Source organism: Ascidiella aspersa, chromosome 2, assembly GCF_963924565.1.
Source record: "Ascidiella aspersa chromosome 2, kaAscAspe10.2, whole genome shotgun sequence".
NCBI classification, from domain to species: Eukaryota; Metazoa; Chordata; class Ascidiacea; order Phlebobranchia; family Ascidiidae; genus Ascidiella; species Ascidiella aspersa.
The window spans coordinates 11,758,929-11,775,868 of record NC_139448.1 but is presented as its reverse complement, the minus strand read 5'-3'; the positions used below and the strand labels follow the sequence as shown (position 1 = coordinate 11,775,868).

Here is a 16,940-nt window from a genome sequence, read left to right as displayed (position 1 = left end):
TAGCGTTTGGGTTAAGGTGGGTCAAGTATTATTATTAAATAAAGAATATAATAATACTTGACCCACCCACACCCAAACGCTAACCCGCAACCTAACTCAATTTTGTGCCTTGATTTCATAACTGTGGTAGGATTCTAGACAAGCGCCAAAAGTTATTCTCTCTTTCAATTCTTCCTTTGGAGCTCGTTTGGAAAGTGTTCCGGATAACACAAACGTAAACAAATTAAACTTTACAATATATATTTATTACATGTATATATACCATAATAACACAACTTTATATTATTTATCTATGCTGAAAATGCAGCGCACATAAGTTGATTTAATTTTAAAAGTTTACTCTTGTGACACATTAACTTTAACAGGCTGATCAAAGGCGCTAACACTTGATTTTTAGAATGCATTATGCTTAGATGTCCCAGAATCACCACCCATAACACCTTAATTAAATGAATCTCTAAAAAAAGAAGTAGTTACATTGAAAAAAGAACAAGATAAATATTTTAAATAAACTTGTTTTAAATTATTTTGAAAGCTAGGCTGCACAAACCCAAAGATATTCTTCAATTAGGAAATGAGTTCTTTTAAGTGCCTGCCAAATAATTATCATGCAAGCTGCTATTAGAAATTTATAAAGTTACCAAAGTTTTCTATTTGTTCAGTTGTATTATTATTATTGTTTAATTACTGAATGTCCAAGTTCCATATGAAATGCGATTATATAGGAATAACTTTATGTAATATTGTGTTAAAATAGAACAATTTTTTTTCGGTCAAAGTATACAACAAAATTACTGTATTCTGTTCCAATTTTAGTTAAAATTAAGTAGTATCTAATTCTAGCCATGTAGGTAGTAAATATTGTGCAGAAATATCTAGCCCCTCTTCATGAAAAATGTCCGACTCTGAAGAAGACGAAGTTCCCGACAAGACGTTGAAGTTGATTGTTGTCGGTGATGGAGCATGTGGGAAAGTAAGGTTATTAACAATAATGTTTTTGTCTTAAATAAGTTATTTAGCGTGAGTGATTCAGTATCTCACTGCTACTCATCTACTTACTCAGTCTGTTTGAATTTTTTGGTTTTGTAAGTCATTTTTGTTCATCTTATGTTTAATGATGCATTTCTATAAGTGAATTAAACAACACCTTTAATACCCTCTTTTGAAGTTAGAAACACAAATCTCGGCATTATAAGAGAAAAACATGTTTTCTCTGCAGTGTTATAAAATAGCAGTGGATGATTGAACTGCATTATAGTAAAGCAAAGTGTGGCTTACATTTTAAACAATTGACAACAACTTTACTTGTGATTTTTTTGTTTCAGTCTGTAGTTTTTTGTTTGTTCATCTCTCGGTTGACATGTCTTAATTTAATTTAAAAAATAAACAACATAAAAAGTATATATATATTTATTTTATAGTTGTAAATAGTTATTATGGTCTATAAATAATTCAAAACTAATATTTGATTTGTAGACGTCCATTATCACAAAGTACGTACAAAATCAATTTGGAAAGCAATATGACCAGACTGTTGGGATTGATTTTTTTATGAAACGTATACTTCTACCAGGTAATTTATTTCTATGAGTGTCAGATAAGATGTAGAGTTTTAATTTATTCAAAAAAACTTGAACGAACAAGGAGTTTACTTTTTGTGATCTTGTGTAGCGTTTATGTGGCACTAAATCCATAGCAAATGAGATGCACTAAAACTATATATATAAATTATTTTGTAGGAGAAAGAAATGCCACTTTGCAAGTGTGGGATATAGGTGGTCAAACCCTTGGAGGGGGAATGTTGGACAAATATATCTACAATGCCCAGGTAAAGTTGACTTTGCATGTGAATTTCCAACAGATGTATTTTTGTTGATATAAGTGCTCTTGGTGTTTTTAGGGGGTTCTTTTTGTGTATGATATCACCAATGAACAGAGCTTTGATAACATTGATGATTGGTTGGTGGCAGTAAAGAAAGTAATTCGTGATAACCCATGCCATTTTGCACTGATTGGAAACAAAGGTAATTTTAATGTGTTTTGAATAGGGTTGGGCATTTGACCAGTCAAATAAAATCCAGTCAATTGACCGGTCAAATACTCGTCAAATAGGTCAAATATTGGTCAAATACTATAAACACTATCATATTGCAATTGAAGTTAAAAATAAACCTTGATTTTAACTTTAAATAAATATATGAACGTTTTGGCTCAGATACAATGGTTTGTAAAACAAAAACAATTTATTTTTGACTATCAATAATAATTTTTGCAAAACCATGCCCATCTTATAGCAATACTGTAGCAGTTACTGTAGCAATTTTTACCACTACTAGAACCACCAAGTTTATTAACGAAATTTAACAACAAGTAAATGCATCAGGTAAAAAAGTATTATTACTCCTCGTCACAACTTTTGTCACTATCTGATTTTTTTAAATCAACACCAGGATTCACTAAAGACAAGGTATTTGGTTCTTCTAAATTTCTAAGTAGCCTAAGATTGTGGTATACCCCAACTAGTGTTTCCTTTTATGACAAACGCGATTCATCATATACGTGCATTTATTCTAAAGTTCTAAACAAAATAAATCTACTTTACTTTTAGAAACACTTTGTTATTACCACAGAATATGTGTTTGCATCAGGTAAACCCTACAATTTTATATTTGAATTCTTTAAAAAAGTTACAATCAAGATTATTAACAACTCAAATCACAAAACAACCCTTAAAAAATTTACACTATTTGAATCGAATATTAGTATTTGACCGGTTAAATAAACTGCGGTCAATTGTCCGGTCAATTGACAGGCTTGCCAACCCTAGTTTTGAATATAAACTCCACTTCCCTGTTGAAAGACAGTATTACCTGTTTAAATGCATACATCTAATCAACATCATTTAAAGAAGTGGGTTATCTGAAGCTAAGTTGTGTTTTATATTTATATGCAGCTGACAATTTTTAATCAGCGACTCTTTGTGATTTCTGATAGTTGCAGTGTAATGCAACTTAACTTTTCCAAGTGTTGCTTTTGGTGATAATTCATGCATTTGTACCTTATTTGTGTCCAGTAAAAATAGAAAAAGGCCCTGTTTTTTTTACATTTTAGTTTATTTAGAAAAAGGGTTAACACTTATATATTAATTAACCATAAGAGGTATGTTTCTGTATTTTCTTATTTGTTGTTTGTACAAGGTAAATCCCAGGCTACACTTTGAATTGGAGGTGGCAAAATAGATTTAGGGAAACCATTATTCAAAAACTAAATAATTTTAAGGTGATCTTGAACACATGAGAAGAGTGGGTAAACACAAACACGACACATTTGCTTTCGATCACAAGATGTCAAGCCATACTGTTTGTGCCAAGACTGGAGATTCTGTAAGTTTAGTACACCTTTTGTGTTTAAGCACATTGCCAATAACGTGCCTTTTAATGTTTTACCCTAAAATCTTAATGATAGAGCATAAGTTTAACAACGGCTGACTTTCACCATTCAATAAAGCTTTTTTTTTAACTTCTTTTTACTTTTATTTCAAACAGGTTGCGTTAGCTTTCAAAAAAATTGCTGCAGATATTCTCAAAATTAAACTGTCAAAGGCTGAACAAGATGCGTCACATGTATGTATCAAACTTAGTTATATTAGAGTCAACTTAGACATAAAAAAACTTTTATTTCTAATAGAACAATAATAGTTTTTAAATCCTGATAAATTGATGGTTGAATCCATCAGATTTTAATAAAAGTTTTTCATCAGAATTTATAACAGATGATACAGTCAATTTTACAGTAGTGATTTTGTAAAGCGGAGGGAAAAATATAATTATTACTTCTTGTGGGACAACAAGGCCCTCTGTTGCTGTCACCTAGGATTTCGATATAGCTCATTTAGCCCAACTACATTTAATTAACCACTACTCTTGTTTCGACAGCAGGTTGTGACGGCCGTTCTACAGGACAGCGGTGGTCCGAAGCCCAAGTCTCAGATGCGCAAGAGAAAAAACAAAAGCGCCATCTGTTCCGTGCAATAGCGCGAGACAGACCAGCGCTCGCCCACAATGCTTCACCTTCGCGCTTCGCTGCGAAAACAAATGAAGACTCGTCGGCAAGTTTATGACCAGCGGAAAAGTTTTTCTGCGCAATTGGGTGGGGTAGACGCCGCACTTAGAGATTTTGGCATTTTTAAAGCGTCGCGCTTTTTCATTAAGTTTCACGTTGTTTTCGGCTTGTCCTGTTGTTGTGTTTTGCAAAGTCTTATTATTTGCCTATAGAAAAACGGGTTGTGCTTGAGATATACTATTCGACACTTTTTCTATTCTTTACATCTTTCCAAGCGAATATTAAACACGATCAGGTGGTTTGATATTCATCTTTACATAATTTCTAACACCTTCTGTAATTGCAGCTTTTACACATATATCCGCTTTATGACCTGTCATATATTTTGTAAAAAAACATAGCTAAGTGAAAACCTGAAAGATCGTCATTTTCCAAACAATGTAACGCCAGCTTTACAATGGAAATGGGTAGACAATAAATGAGGCTTTTTATATTTTTATTTGTCCTACGCTAGGCTTGATGTTGATATACGTCGTTTGTTTTGAAAAATGATAATTTTTCGAGTTGTTGACTTTTTTTCTTATTCACACACTACCAAAATAGTGTCACATGTAACAGAATATATTTATTTTATTCAAACGTCGTTTGTTTTAAAAAGTGACAATTTTTTTAGGTTGTTGAAAGAGTCGCATGTAACAGAATATCATTTTTTTATTTAGCTATATTGATAAATTGTTCTTCGCCGAGACCGTCAGCACAGCTTTCACCGCTACTCCTCAAACCCTAGTGTTGTTTTTCTTGTCCACTGAGGTGTTTACCCTAATTGTGGTGCTACGTTTATTTCATGCTTTATTAGCTAGTTTATATTTGATTGCTGTAAAACTTGGTTCTCTTTATGATTTCAGAAATACGTTTTGATTTATTCAACATTTAAATGTCGCTCTTAATGTTTAATTCTTCAAGCAAATTACCCACTCCTTACCAGTTAGTATACGGCGAATAACCCTCTTTTAGAGACAAAGGTCTTTATTTTGTTTTTACCAAATGAAATATCGTTTAAATACACATTATTGCTTGTTTTATTTCACGACTCAAAAAGCACAGCTTAGTAAATTTCGTATTTCCTTTATATAATCCCACACCACCGTGAATATTTTATATGGGATTAAGAAGGTGTCTTGAATTAATAATGAACTGCCACGACGTACGTTGCACACCCACAAGTAATATACCTTTGCTAGTTTACTTTGTATACTTTGATTTTTAATAAACAATTTTTCTCTGATTGCCTTGCAGCAGTCCATTTTTGGGAAGAAATATTTTGTGTTAAAACTAAGTCTGTTAAGTTATCCAAACAGCGATGAAGCCTCAACAAGTAGTAGTTGGTTCCCAATTGCGGTTTCTCGCCTTCATGCCAGTTTATTGTTATACGATTGACTAAATTCTAATTGTTACGGCCGCTACGCTTATTTGCCTTTTTCTAAAACGGAACTCTCCCAGTCGGTTACTAAAAACTTAACTGGAGAAGTGCAAGACTTTGAAGACTACATACTGACTGAGTCTCGCTAAATATAAAACAAAGTAAACTTTTTATTTGTGGTAAAAATGATGTTTTCTAACCGTTTGGATTTATAAAGCGTTCTACGACCTAAATAAATACTTGAGTTTGTTATTATTAGTGATTAATCATTATTATAGGAATTGGGGAAATTTTTTTCTTGAATTGCTACAGCGAGAAAACGTGGACAAATGAAAGATTGCGAATCGCGCATAGGCAAGGGGGCGTTTCGTGGGTGGGAATTAATAGTACTTGAAAGACTTGTTGGTCCACTCCGTGGGGACAAAATATAAATGTCATTAAATATATTGCGCAATGTCAAGACCCTTTAAGACCAAGAAGGAGAGGGTATTTTAAAAACCGTAAGACAGTTGAGGGTGCTGGGCTAGAATCCTACCACATTTATCTTAACAGTAACGAAATGAGTTGTCAAAGTTGAAATTGCAAGTAAAGGCATAATAATGTAAAAATTGATATAATAATTGACCCAACCCAAACGATAACTCTCCCCCTAACCCAAATAATGTTAGAAACATCTTATTGATACCACTGCTCCGGCTCCATTACGTCAAAAACTGAGGTTTAAGGCTGAACGCTTAATTTGCAATATCTAGCGTTTCAAAATATTCACAAACGAAACACCACAATGGGTGGTTACAAAAGGTGCGCCAAAGAGGCAATAATTCCTAATTTTGTGAAGAGTTGCTGTTAAATTATGTGGATTCAGCTATTAGTGGAAGGCTAGTAGCATAGTATCTTATGAAATACATCGGAGCCGGAGCTATTTTTGAAACAACTGGCTCCAGCTCCATTTAAATTTCATGTGGAGCTCCAGCTCCGGCTCCGTTAAAAATGTACGGCTCCGGCTCCAAAGCCCTGCCTGCATCCCTATAAAATTAATATGCACACGGTTTCCCTATATGTTATAATAACGGGGTCCATTTTTGACACAAAAAGTAGTTTTCCTGGCGTTCAGTTTTCACAATGTTAGTTTTACCCTATTTTATTGTGTAATGCAATGCAGCATTTTTTTTTTTTTTTTCAAAAACACTTTTAAATTATTTAAAAGAAAATATAATATAGTAAAAACATCTAAACAGAGCTAAACCTGACTAATGTGCGATGGTGATGATACTAAATTATATACTTTCCGACTTTCCCTCTTGATTGCTTATTTGTTAAGTTGTAACATTTAATTTTTTTGTCTACAGAAAATTGAAAATATATAGCAATGTTAACTTTTTATTTATTTAGTATTTTGTTCTGTTCCTGTTCCTGCCAATCTACCACATTACCTCCTGATGCCGCCAAGCTCTGTGAAAAGGATGCAGAAAATATTGAAGAAACTTTTTTGCCCCAAAAGGTGTTTGAGTATATAGTTGACAATTTTAATGGAAACTCTTCTACATTGGATATAAATGATGTTTATCAAATGTTGCAACATCTTGGCCCACCATGTGATGCAAACACATTGACCTGTCACATTGAGGATATCTTTCGTCAAAATGGTTACAACCTAAATGCAAAACTGGATTACAATGCGTTTTTAACTATATGTCCTGGCATGCTTAAGGTTGCAAGTAGTTCTGACAGCCTCAAAGTTGATGAAAATTCTACTGCCAAACCTAGCCGGGCCTATGTGTGGGGATTTGGAATTCTTTCAGTAACAATTATTAGTTTATGTTCACTCGTTGGAATTAGCATATTACCACTGATGAAGAGAAGGTTTTATAGCAAAATTCTGTTATTTCTAGTTTCGCTTGCGGTTGGTACTTTATCCAGCAATGCTATTTTTCAACTAATTCCTGAAGGATTTGGCATTGATAATGATTCAATGACAGTGTGGAGATCTGCAGTAATATTTGGTGGCTTCTACTTATTTTATCTACTTGATAACATCCTGGAGAGAATTTTTGAAACTAAACCAGACTCTGAAAAGTCAAAAAAGAGGAATGAAAGCCACATTCCATCTTCATCAGCTAAAGCAAACTGTATTGATATCAATGAAATATCAACTAATACCTCCCCTAGTTCCAATACAAGTGATTGTTTGTTAATCAAATGTGATGACGATCACATAAAAAGTGATTCAGATATACCCTCACAATCCACAAGCTTAGAAACAAACAGCACTGAAGGCACCACAACTGGATGTTGGATTTTTAGTAATTACAAAAAAATCAAAACAGTAGCTTGGATGATCACAATAGCAGATGGCATGCACAATTTTATAGACGGTTTGGCCATTGGGGCATCTTTCTCTGCTTCTCTTGTGCAAGGAATAAGCACTTCAATAGCTATTTTTTGTGAAGAATTTCCCCATGAACTTGGAGATTTTGCAATACTGCTTAGTGCTGGAATGTCAGTAAAACAGGCAGCATTTTACAACTTTGCCTCTGCTTGTTGCTGCTACCTTGGTTTAATAGTGGGAATACTGGTCGGGCATGATATGGAGTCTGCACGCTGGATATTTGCTTTAGCTGGGGGTGTCTTTTTGTATATATCTCTAGCGGGAATGCTGCCAGAGGCCCAGCTGCAGGCATCAAGCGCAGAAATGAAGAAATCTCCCTGGAAAACAATGTGTATTCAGCATACTGGATTGTTAACTGGTTTCACAATAATGTTTTTGCTAACTATTTTTAACGATAAAATTGGTTCGGGCTTGGGGTCCTGAATGTGCCCATGCCCCATATGCAGTGGCAAACCCTGGTATATAATTCACCTGCTTTTGGTGCAACTGCTTCGCTATATGTTATGAGGTGTGCAGCAAAAGATTAGGTCTAAGCAATGCCAAATTTTTGATATCATGGTTTTACCTGCCAAAGAGGTCTGTTTATCTTTGTCTTCTTCATACTGAAACTAAATAACTTTATACACACTTATTACTTGTATGAACATTGTTTAACATAGGGCGCTATTCGGCAGACTTATAATTAGTTTATTGTGCACTGTGGTCTTGTGAAGCAACTATATTTATCAATGTGGATTGTCAGCAGAAATTATAGAATGTGTATTATTGGTATTAAACTAGAAAAGTTTGTAATTTTGTGACTATATGTAAAACAAAAACCTTTTTCAGAGTGTTAAAGAGTTTTATACCAAATAGACATTGCAGATTTAGTTTTATAATCGTCCATATTGCTGTTGGTATTATTCAATAAACTTCAAAGCAACGCCAAAAATCTGTAGTGTTTCTTTTTAGTGGCAACTAACTGGCAAGCCATGCAGACTCATGAGCACAACCCTATTCAATGTCATTTACCATCCCTTGTCAAATAAAGATTTTCCATTGTCACCAATGGGGATGTTCGATAATATCAGATCCGAGCGTATTGGTACTCGTAGTTAACCGCTTGAGGTAAACATTTTAACACTAAAGAAAAGTTTGGTCTAAAACCTGAAAAACATTAACATATATGCACGTTTCTATATAACTATTTATGCATGTTTGAGCGTAGTAATAACTTCATTGGATTTTGGGTCGGATTGCGATGCTCATTTGTCCAAAGTCGTGTATTGGTATCGGAATAAAATGTCGGACATCCCTCGCTATGGAACTTACCAAATTCATATACAACTCATATAAGCGCACTAGTTGGTTTCCTGTATGAAACCATTCATTTCCTGCTGCAATTACACAATACTGTAGCTGTAGGTCATCTTATATATGGATATAGCCGACCTAAGGGTGCTGTTAGTTTATTTATTCCATCACAGAAGGTCGAGTAGACGGGAAGCAAGGAAAACCAGAGAAGGAGAGATCCGGTCTTAGCGAGAGACAGAGCGGTCTCTGTCGAAGAGATTAGATACAGATCATATAAACAAACACAACAAGAAAGCGATTCACAGAATAACACATAAATATCGTTTGGCAGATAAAGTTATCGCAAGATAGAGGTAGAGAGTCGCTATAATACCACGCTTCACATCGAAACTTACACTGGAGTTCTCCAACTAACATAGTGTTTCGCAACTATTTTTGGCTTGCGGCCACCGACAGAAATTATAAATAGTTCGCGGCACCCTTGCTCGTATGTTGGTTGAATGGTAACTGTAACGTTACAATAAACGAGATTGAAAAAACTGTGCAACAAGGTTGAAAAAAAAAACTGTGCAACAAGGTTGAAAAAAATTTTTTAATTTTTGCACTTTTGTCGTACACAAAAAAACTGTTTTAAGAAGCTTACCAATAGAGCAAAACTTGGAATCTTAAAGAATTTGAAATATCTCTCGGCACCGAGCGTTAAAAACAGGGAGTCGAACCGGAACTTTACGAACCGGTTTTGGGTCAATTTTGTCCTAACCGTAACCGAACCTGAACCGGTTTTTATAAGATTTTAAGGAGCCGAACCGGAACTGAACCGAATAATTTGAAAGTACCTGAACCTTAACCGAACCCGAACCTGTAAATAAAAGCGGTTCGCTCCTGCATGACGTCAAAATTTCTATTTTACAGAGTCAAGTTACGCCATATTCGAAATTTTATGGAAAAAATATGAATATTGAATGTAAAAAACGTTGATTTTTTTATTTTTTAGATATTTCAGTAATGAGTTGCTGTTTTTTTAATACGCCACGTAACTTAGATTAAATGACTTACAATTCAAAGTTATTCTCTAAATTTGTCGACCAACATTTTGAGATTTAACGCAAATTATATTGTATCTGAACCGGAACTTTATGAACCGGTTTTGAAATAGCGATGGTCGAACCGGAGCTGAACCGGAACTTTTAAATTCCTCCGAACCGAAACCGGAACTGAACCGGATTCCGAAAAAATCCTTGAACCCGAACCGAACCTGAACCGGAAAAGTCAAACGGTTCGACTCCCTGGTTAAAAATGGCACCCTAGAGCAGTGGTCTTCAACCTTTTTAACAAGCGACCCCAATTTGTTTAAAATTAAATCAAAATTTACACTGCGACCCATTTTGTGTCAGGTACGAAAAAAATATTTCAATGATTGCTTGAACAAAGCAACACGAGCAAATATGCGTAAATTATACACAATTCCAGGGAACTGTGGCTACACATGCGCACCAAAATAATTGAGGAAGTTTTAGTTGGCATATAAAAAAAAGACCCCACAGAAATTTTAGGCGACCCCACTCGGGGTCGCGACCCACAGGTTGAAGATCACTGCCCTAGAGTGCCGCGACACACCAGTTGAGAACCACTGAACTGATAGATTACTTGTGACTGGCGCGAGAATTGAAATAAATATTTCATACAAAGTAAACACTTAATTATACATTAAAGGGCTTTGTTTCAGGCCGTTATGTGGTTGGCTACACAAAAAACAATTCTTATCGTTCAAATAATTTATACACTTTTACGCTTAAATGCGTTTTATAACAGCAGCTATAGTTCCTATTTATATTGGCTTTTTCATATCCTTGTCGAGCGGGAAAGCTAATCAGGACAACTAAACAAAAATCGGCAAATTTTGGCTGCTGTGTAAATTACGAGAAATAAATTGCTTTTACCGTTATTTTTTTATAGTGGCTCCCCCAATGTACAAAAATGAAGCTATCTTTCATCTAAAGTCCTCACAGCGTATGGTTCAAATCGGCAGTGCTGTAAAATATTGATGAAAGCAAGTCAGTACGGCGTTCAGGTAACTAAATATTGCCCGTAGGCATAGGAAACTAAAAACTTTCTTTTTCTTTCACGAGACGAGACAGTTTCCCAAAACCATTTCTGCTTTTTTTAATCACTAAATCGCAACAGTTTGATTTTGGTGTATTGAGCAATGCTAGAATCTATCTTGGATCCAACCTAAAAAAACTGTTTTTTGCCAATTTAATCCTAATAAACGAATTTTCTCGTGGCACCATTGCTTTGCCATTTTCGACTAACATTTCAGTTGTATATTTGCGGTAGATTTACAATGATAACCCTAGTGTTAGTGTCAGGCTAACCTAGGTTTCATTAGGTTTCTTGTTTTATGACGTTTCGTTATGACGCAACTTTGTGACGTCTTCGCTGAACATGTTTATAAAGTCCAATAGTATAAAATATATTCTATTATTACTCCTGGACCCAAGTGTAATTACTAGTTAAGGTCATTATCATAATTGATTTCGAGTAATATTACGCAAAGCTAAACATTAACCAATTGACAAGAAAACTGTTTACGCGTAAAACGCAAGAAAATAATTTAGTACCTTTCTTAAAAAACATGGTGACTTTGCAATGCCTTAATTCGTTGCAGGACTGAAAATCGGACAAATTCCATAACATTGTCACAAATTTAATTATTATAACCCTTTGAAGCGTAACTAATGTGTTAGGCCGAGGGAACTGCTGTCCGGGTCGGACACCCGCCGCCACGGTTTCCCCTCAGGGACAAAACTTTGTGTGAGTTGTGTAGCCTCGCTTTTCTCAGCGCTGCGTGATATATTTGTGCCGATTTCGTTTGCTATTGCGTGGTGTCGTTTTGATATTATTCGCCGGGTGGATACCGAGAGAATCGAACGCATTTTGAGCACGGTTTGCAATCTCATTGGTTAGAGACAAGCTGTAGCCTTATGCGAGAACTTGGTGTGCATGGTTATTTGCCGTGTACTGATTATCGGTCTGTCCAACAAACGTCTTGCTCGAGAAAGTAAAGTCATTCCTATCCTAGCAGCTACTTTGGGGATCGTGTCCCGATCTAGTCTGCGACAAACATCAACAGATTTTTTTATTCATTTATGCTAACAATTATAATAGAGTGTAGAACCGAACTTTATGAACTGGTTTGTTTTCACTTTTCCGTAACCGAAGTGGAAAAAAAGAAATACATTAAAGGCGGCGAAAGGCTTTATAACATTATTAAAGTTGCCAAAACTGGTATTTTAAAGTGTGATGAGACGCACGCCGCCGATGGGCAGAAAAAATGTTATTAAAACGGGTTTTATACTAGAAAAAGTGCGTAGCCTACTAGAAAGATATATTATCCATTGTTTCCTTTTTAACACTTTAAAAGTTCATATTAAATAGGAGTAACAAGACTTACATTTTAATTAAATATAAATATGATATACATTTATAAATCTCCAGTTTTAGGTTAGCGCAAGTTACTTGCTGGATCTTTGTAAACCGGTTTTGGAAACAACCGCTGTTTTCGTGCGAAATTTTTGTTAAATTGATTCTTTGCGTTTGTGGGGTTAATATGGCAAAACTGTTTAATTTAAGAGATGTGATGCATTATTTTGGCATTCATTAAGAGATGTTGACAAACATGTATTGTAAGGGCTATTCATTCCACAGCAGTAGGGAGACAAAGAAACCATGTAGCCTAAGCTATAAAATTTTGCGCGAAGCGAAGCAAAAAATAAAGGTGATACTAACCATTAAGCTTGTCCGATAATATCGGATCAGAGCAGTTCCGATGCCAAGTGGTAGTATCGAAACTAAGCTTCATAGCGCTAAAACAAAATTTGATCAAATAACTTGAAACGATTGCACTTTTTTCAGTTTTTCTATTTTTTCGTTCGAGCATAGTAGCCTACTGACGTTATTTGGCATCGGACCGGATCGCACGACTTTTTGTCTAAAAGATCAGAATCAGAAAAGCAGACGTAACAACAAGAGGACAGTATGAGACCATTAAATTTATTATACAGCAAGTTAAATATTGTAGTAGAGTGTGCCAGCTTTGGAGTTAATTCCAACTAGTTTATGTTTATTGCAACAGTTATTTGGATCCGATTCCTATAGCCCTTGTATAGGTCTTATTTAGAAAGCTCAAGACGGGCCGAGGATATAGATTTGTTTCAACAAACAGAGAGGGAAAGAGGGACAAACTTTTGCGATTATTTTTAATAATATTTAATACAAAATAGGCTAAAGGCTGGTTCACACTAGACGCGTTAACGTCTAACGTTAGCGTCTGGCGTCTAACGTTAGCGTCTGGCGTCTAACGGCTAACGTCATCCAGTTTACACATAACGCGTTGCCAGCGTTAACAGAAAATTTCCTCGCTTCTAACCGAAAGCGTCAAAGTTGAAATATTTTAACTTTTTTTAAAATTTAACAAAATCAGGAATTTTCTAAAAAATACCAAACCAGTCATTTGAATTTAAATTAACATAGTAGTCATTACAAAGCTTTATCTTACAAAGCAATTTTTATACATTCGGCTCTGTTTTGTACTGAGCCAAGCGAACGTTATTAGATTCGTCGAGATGATTTCTGAATTTTCGTTTTATAAATGCGTTACTATTACATGAGAAATACGCTGTGCATAACCTCGCTTAATATTAGTCTAAAACTGACCTGAGTAACCCTGCACCATACTTGCGTTTTACGAGTTTCTTTTGCAAGTTAATGCCCTTTAAGAAAATTGCGAATTTCTGCAACTGGCATTAGGCTACACCAGTGTTCGACAATTTTTTTTTGTCGTGGCCTAAAGTGCGAGTCCCACTACGTAAAACCACTACAAAAACAGTGGATACGTGACGCATATGGCACATGAAAGGATTCGAAAAAATCATTTATAGTATAAAGTAACAGAAATTTAACTATATTACAGTCTCACGACTTACACGGCGCCTTGATATCAAAAACATCGGCAAGCCATAATGATAATATAAAACTATAAAAGCAGGTTACGCGCGAAGCGCGCCAAAGTTTTTGCGTTCACATATAAGTTGGCAAAAAAATATAGTTTGACCGGCACTCTCAGAGCCAAATTTGGCACGCGGGCCTAAACCACGCTGAGACAATATCAAAATTCTCAGCCACACCAACTTTTGAAATACATTGCAACAAATGTGTGGCTACCACACGGCCAACAACTACATAATAACACTAAGCAATTCAAAATAACTCGGGACCCATCAAATATGATTCTGCGGCCCACAGTTTGCAGACCACTGGGCTACACGTCAGTTGCTTGCCCAACAGCATTCGACGAACACTTTATGATTAGGCGAAGGTTATCGGAAAGTAATAGGCCGCCTGGAAAAAAGCTGGCTCCGCACTACTTGGCTACATATAAAGCAGCAAAGTAATTGTTTAGCCATGGTGATCGGCCTTTATCCAAACTTGCCAATGGCGAACGTTCGATTAAGCGTAACTTTTCGTGATAGAACGAATCCAATATTATACTTTAAACATGTCTAATGACGCATCAAAGAACGTGTCAGAAAAATTTGATACGAACGTTACAAGAAAGTTTTACAGTTATAATAAAAATGACACATTTAAGTTAACTTGCACATTTCGAACATATTGATATTTTGTTTTTGCAATACCTATAGTTACAGAGTTATGCACGTGGCTCCCCAATGACCACTCCGTGGCCCCCAAGGGGGCCGAGGGCCACGGTTGAGAAACCCTGGTCTATGTTATAAATCGGCGCCATTTTTTGTTTAATCGATTTTTCTTTACTTTAGTTATTTACAATTTAAACAAAATAAAGTGTTTTGCATTCAATTAATACTTTATATTATTTTATTGATTTTACTTTTTTTCTTAAAACATACCATATTTTTGGTTTTTTAGTACATGTGATATTATTTTCATTAAATGCTGGATCACTGGTGGCACAACTCCGATGTAGCAGACACTATCTTGAATCTATTGTATTGTGCCTATAATACATGAAACTAAATTTACCGCCATGTGTTTTCACCAAAATTTAGTAGTTCTTTGTATGACGGGTATTTTGTATTTTAAAATGAAAGTATAAGCAACCATAACTTTTGGTAGAGATCACATAACATAATATAACTGTAAATCATGTAAATATAATAATAGTTAACTGTTCGCCAATTGTGAGACTGACAGTAAACACAACTATAAAATACACCTGATTCTTAGCTAATGTTTAAGCCGACTGAAATCATATAGTTTACTTTTTTAACAAAATAAATCACTAAACCATTGTTATGTTTAACATATTACTTTATTGTCAGCTCAAATTTAATTTAACACTAGGGAAGCTGTTGGTGGTAAACAGCTAATATGAGAAAAGAAACCCGACAGAAGGTTTTTAAGTATGTCCAGAGTGGTTATCTTATGAAATTAAAACACTGCTTGGAAGTTAGCAAGAAAAAACAAGATGGGTTTAACTTGAATTTTAAAACCGGCGACCTACATCGAACACCCTTGCATATTGCATGCCTTCTGGGAGATGATGCAGTCATGCGTTGTCTGTTGCATTTTGGTGCTAACGCCAGTGTTAAAGACAAAAATGGGGAAACGCCTTTGCACCTAGCTGCAAGGCATGTTCATGAACATGGAAATTATGCAGACAGAAAACTTCTAATTCAACCAATTTTCAAGAAGTTTCCAGATGCAATGAAAGCAACGAATAGGTGGAAGGAGACTCCCAAAGACATTTTGCAGGCGGCTAAATTAAAATTTAAATCCAATCAAGATTTTGAGGAATCCTCACTTGGTGAGGAAGTGGGGAGCTGCTATAAAAATGCGGAGGAAGCTGAAAGAACAGTAAACAAATCATGGGATGAGAAGTTGGCGAACGAATGGGATGACGATTGCGCCGACATGGGATTTATGTCAAAATTCGAAAGCAACAATGCTGATGATGAAGCTGTTCCAGACTTCAAGACATTCGATGAATGGGCCGACAGGATTGCTGAGGAATATAAGAGGCGTCACCTGTCGGCTGCAGAAAAATACAAGAGGAGAAAAGAGATCAATAATAAGAGGAAAAGAGAGGAGGCCAAGGACATGAATGAGCGAATGGAAAAAGAACAGGAAATGTACAGAAAGAGGATGGCTCTGAAAAAGGTGGAGGTTCTTGAATCCAGACATAAGTCGTATCAGGAGAAAATGGTAGAGCACAAGAAGGGCAGCTCTTCTGAGGATAAGAAGCTTACATTCAAGGACATACCGTGGCCATGTCGAGGCTCTGTTAAGGAAATGGCTGAGGTGATAATGAGTGGTATGTTGCCATCTCAGAACCGACGCAAGTTTATTTTAAAGCAACAGCTTCTCTGGCATCCTGACAAGTTCATTCAGAGATGCCATGGCCGCTTAAAAGCAGATGATGAGGAAGTTATCCTGAAAACTGTAAAAGCTTTGTCTCAAGAATTAAACGACCTTTTAAATAACTCTGAAGAATCAGGAAGTCTGTAGAATCAGCTTAGCTCGCTAAATAAAATCCAATGAACATTGACTTTTTTATTATAATTTAATTTGCTAAAATGCAAAATATTGTTTGTATTCACCAAACGTTCTACTGGTTTTAAGTTTTATTTAGGTATGTGGTTTATACTATTAATTGAATTGTCATATTAAATCCATCTTTATTGTTACTTGCAAAATGTGAACAGAAGTGTTTGACCATCAAACATACGATTACAAACT

At 35.4% G+C, this 16,940-nt stretch overlaps 3 protein-coding genes across 4 annotated transcripts; all 3 read left to right on the top strand.

Annotated features, from left to right (window-relative positions):
- The first annotated feature begins 821 nt into the window (after positions 1–821).
- Positions 822–5,336, top strand: LOC146163677 (ras-related protein Rab-28-like). Of its 2 annotated transcripts, none has more exons than XM_083381574.1 (7): positions 822–973; positions 1,477–1,573; positions 1,740–1,828; positions 1,901–2,024; positions 3,280–3,383; positions 3,546–3,623; positions 3,939–5,336. In XM_083381574.1, exons 1-7 carry the CDS (start codon positions 896–898, stop codon positions 4,032–4,034), a joined length of 666 nt encoding a protein of 221 aa, XP_083237700.1. In that variant the 5' UTR covers positions 822–895; the 3' UTR covers positions 4,035–5,336. The 2 variants fall into 2 exon arrangements, with proteins under 2 accessions (XP_083237700.1, XP_083237699.1); XM_083381573.1 differs by having other exon boundaries at positions 3,936–5,335.
- A 1,499-nt stretch (positions 5,337–6,835) lies between these two features.
- LOC146163676 (metal cation symporter ZIP14-like) lies at positions 6,836–8,791 on the top strand. Its single transcript, XM_083381167.1, has one exon. It carries the CDS (start codon positions 6,852–6,854, stop codon positions 8,292–8,294), a length of 1,443 nt encoding a protein of 480 aa, XP_083237293.1. The 5' UTR covers positions 6,836–6,851; the 3' UTR covers positions 8,295–8,791.
- A 6,758-nt stretch (positions 8,792–15,549) lies between these two features.
- Positions 15,550–16,928, top strand: LOC146163675 (NF-kappa-B inhibitor-like protein 1). Its single transcript, XM_083382383.1, has one exon. It carries the CDS (start codon positions 15,573–15,575, stop codon positions 16,707–16,709), a length of 1,137 nt encoding a protein of 378 aa, XP_083238509.1. The 5' UTR covers positions 15,550–15,572; the 3' UTR covers positions 16,710–16,928.
- The last annotated feature ends 12 nt before the right edge of the window (positions 16,929–16,940 follow it).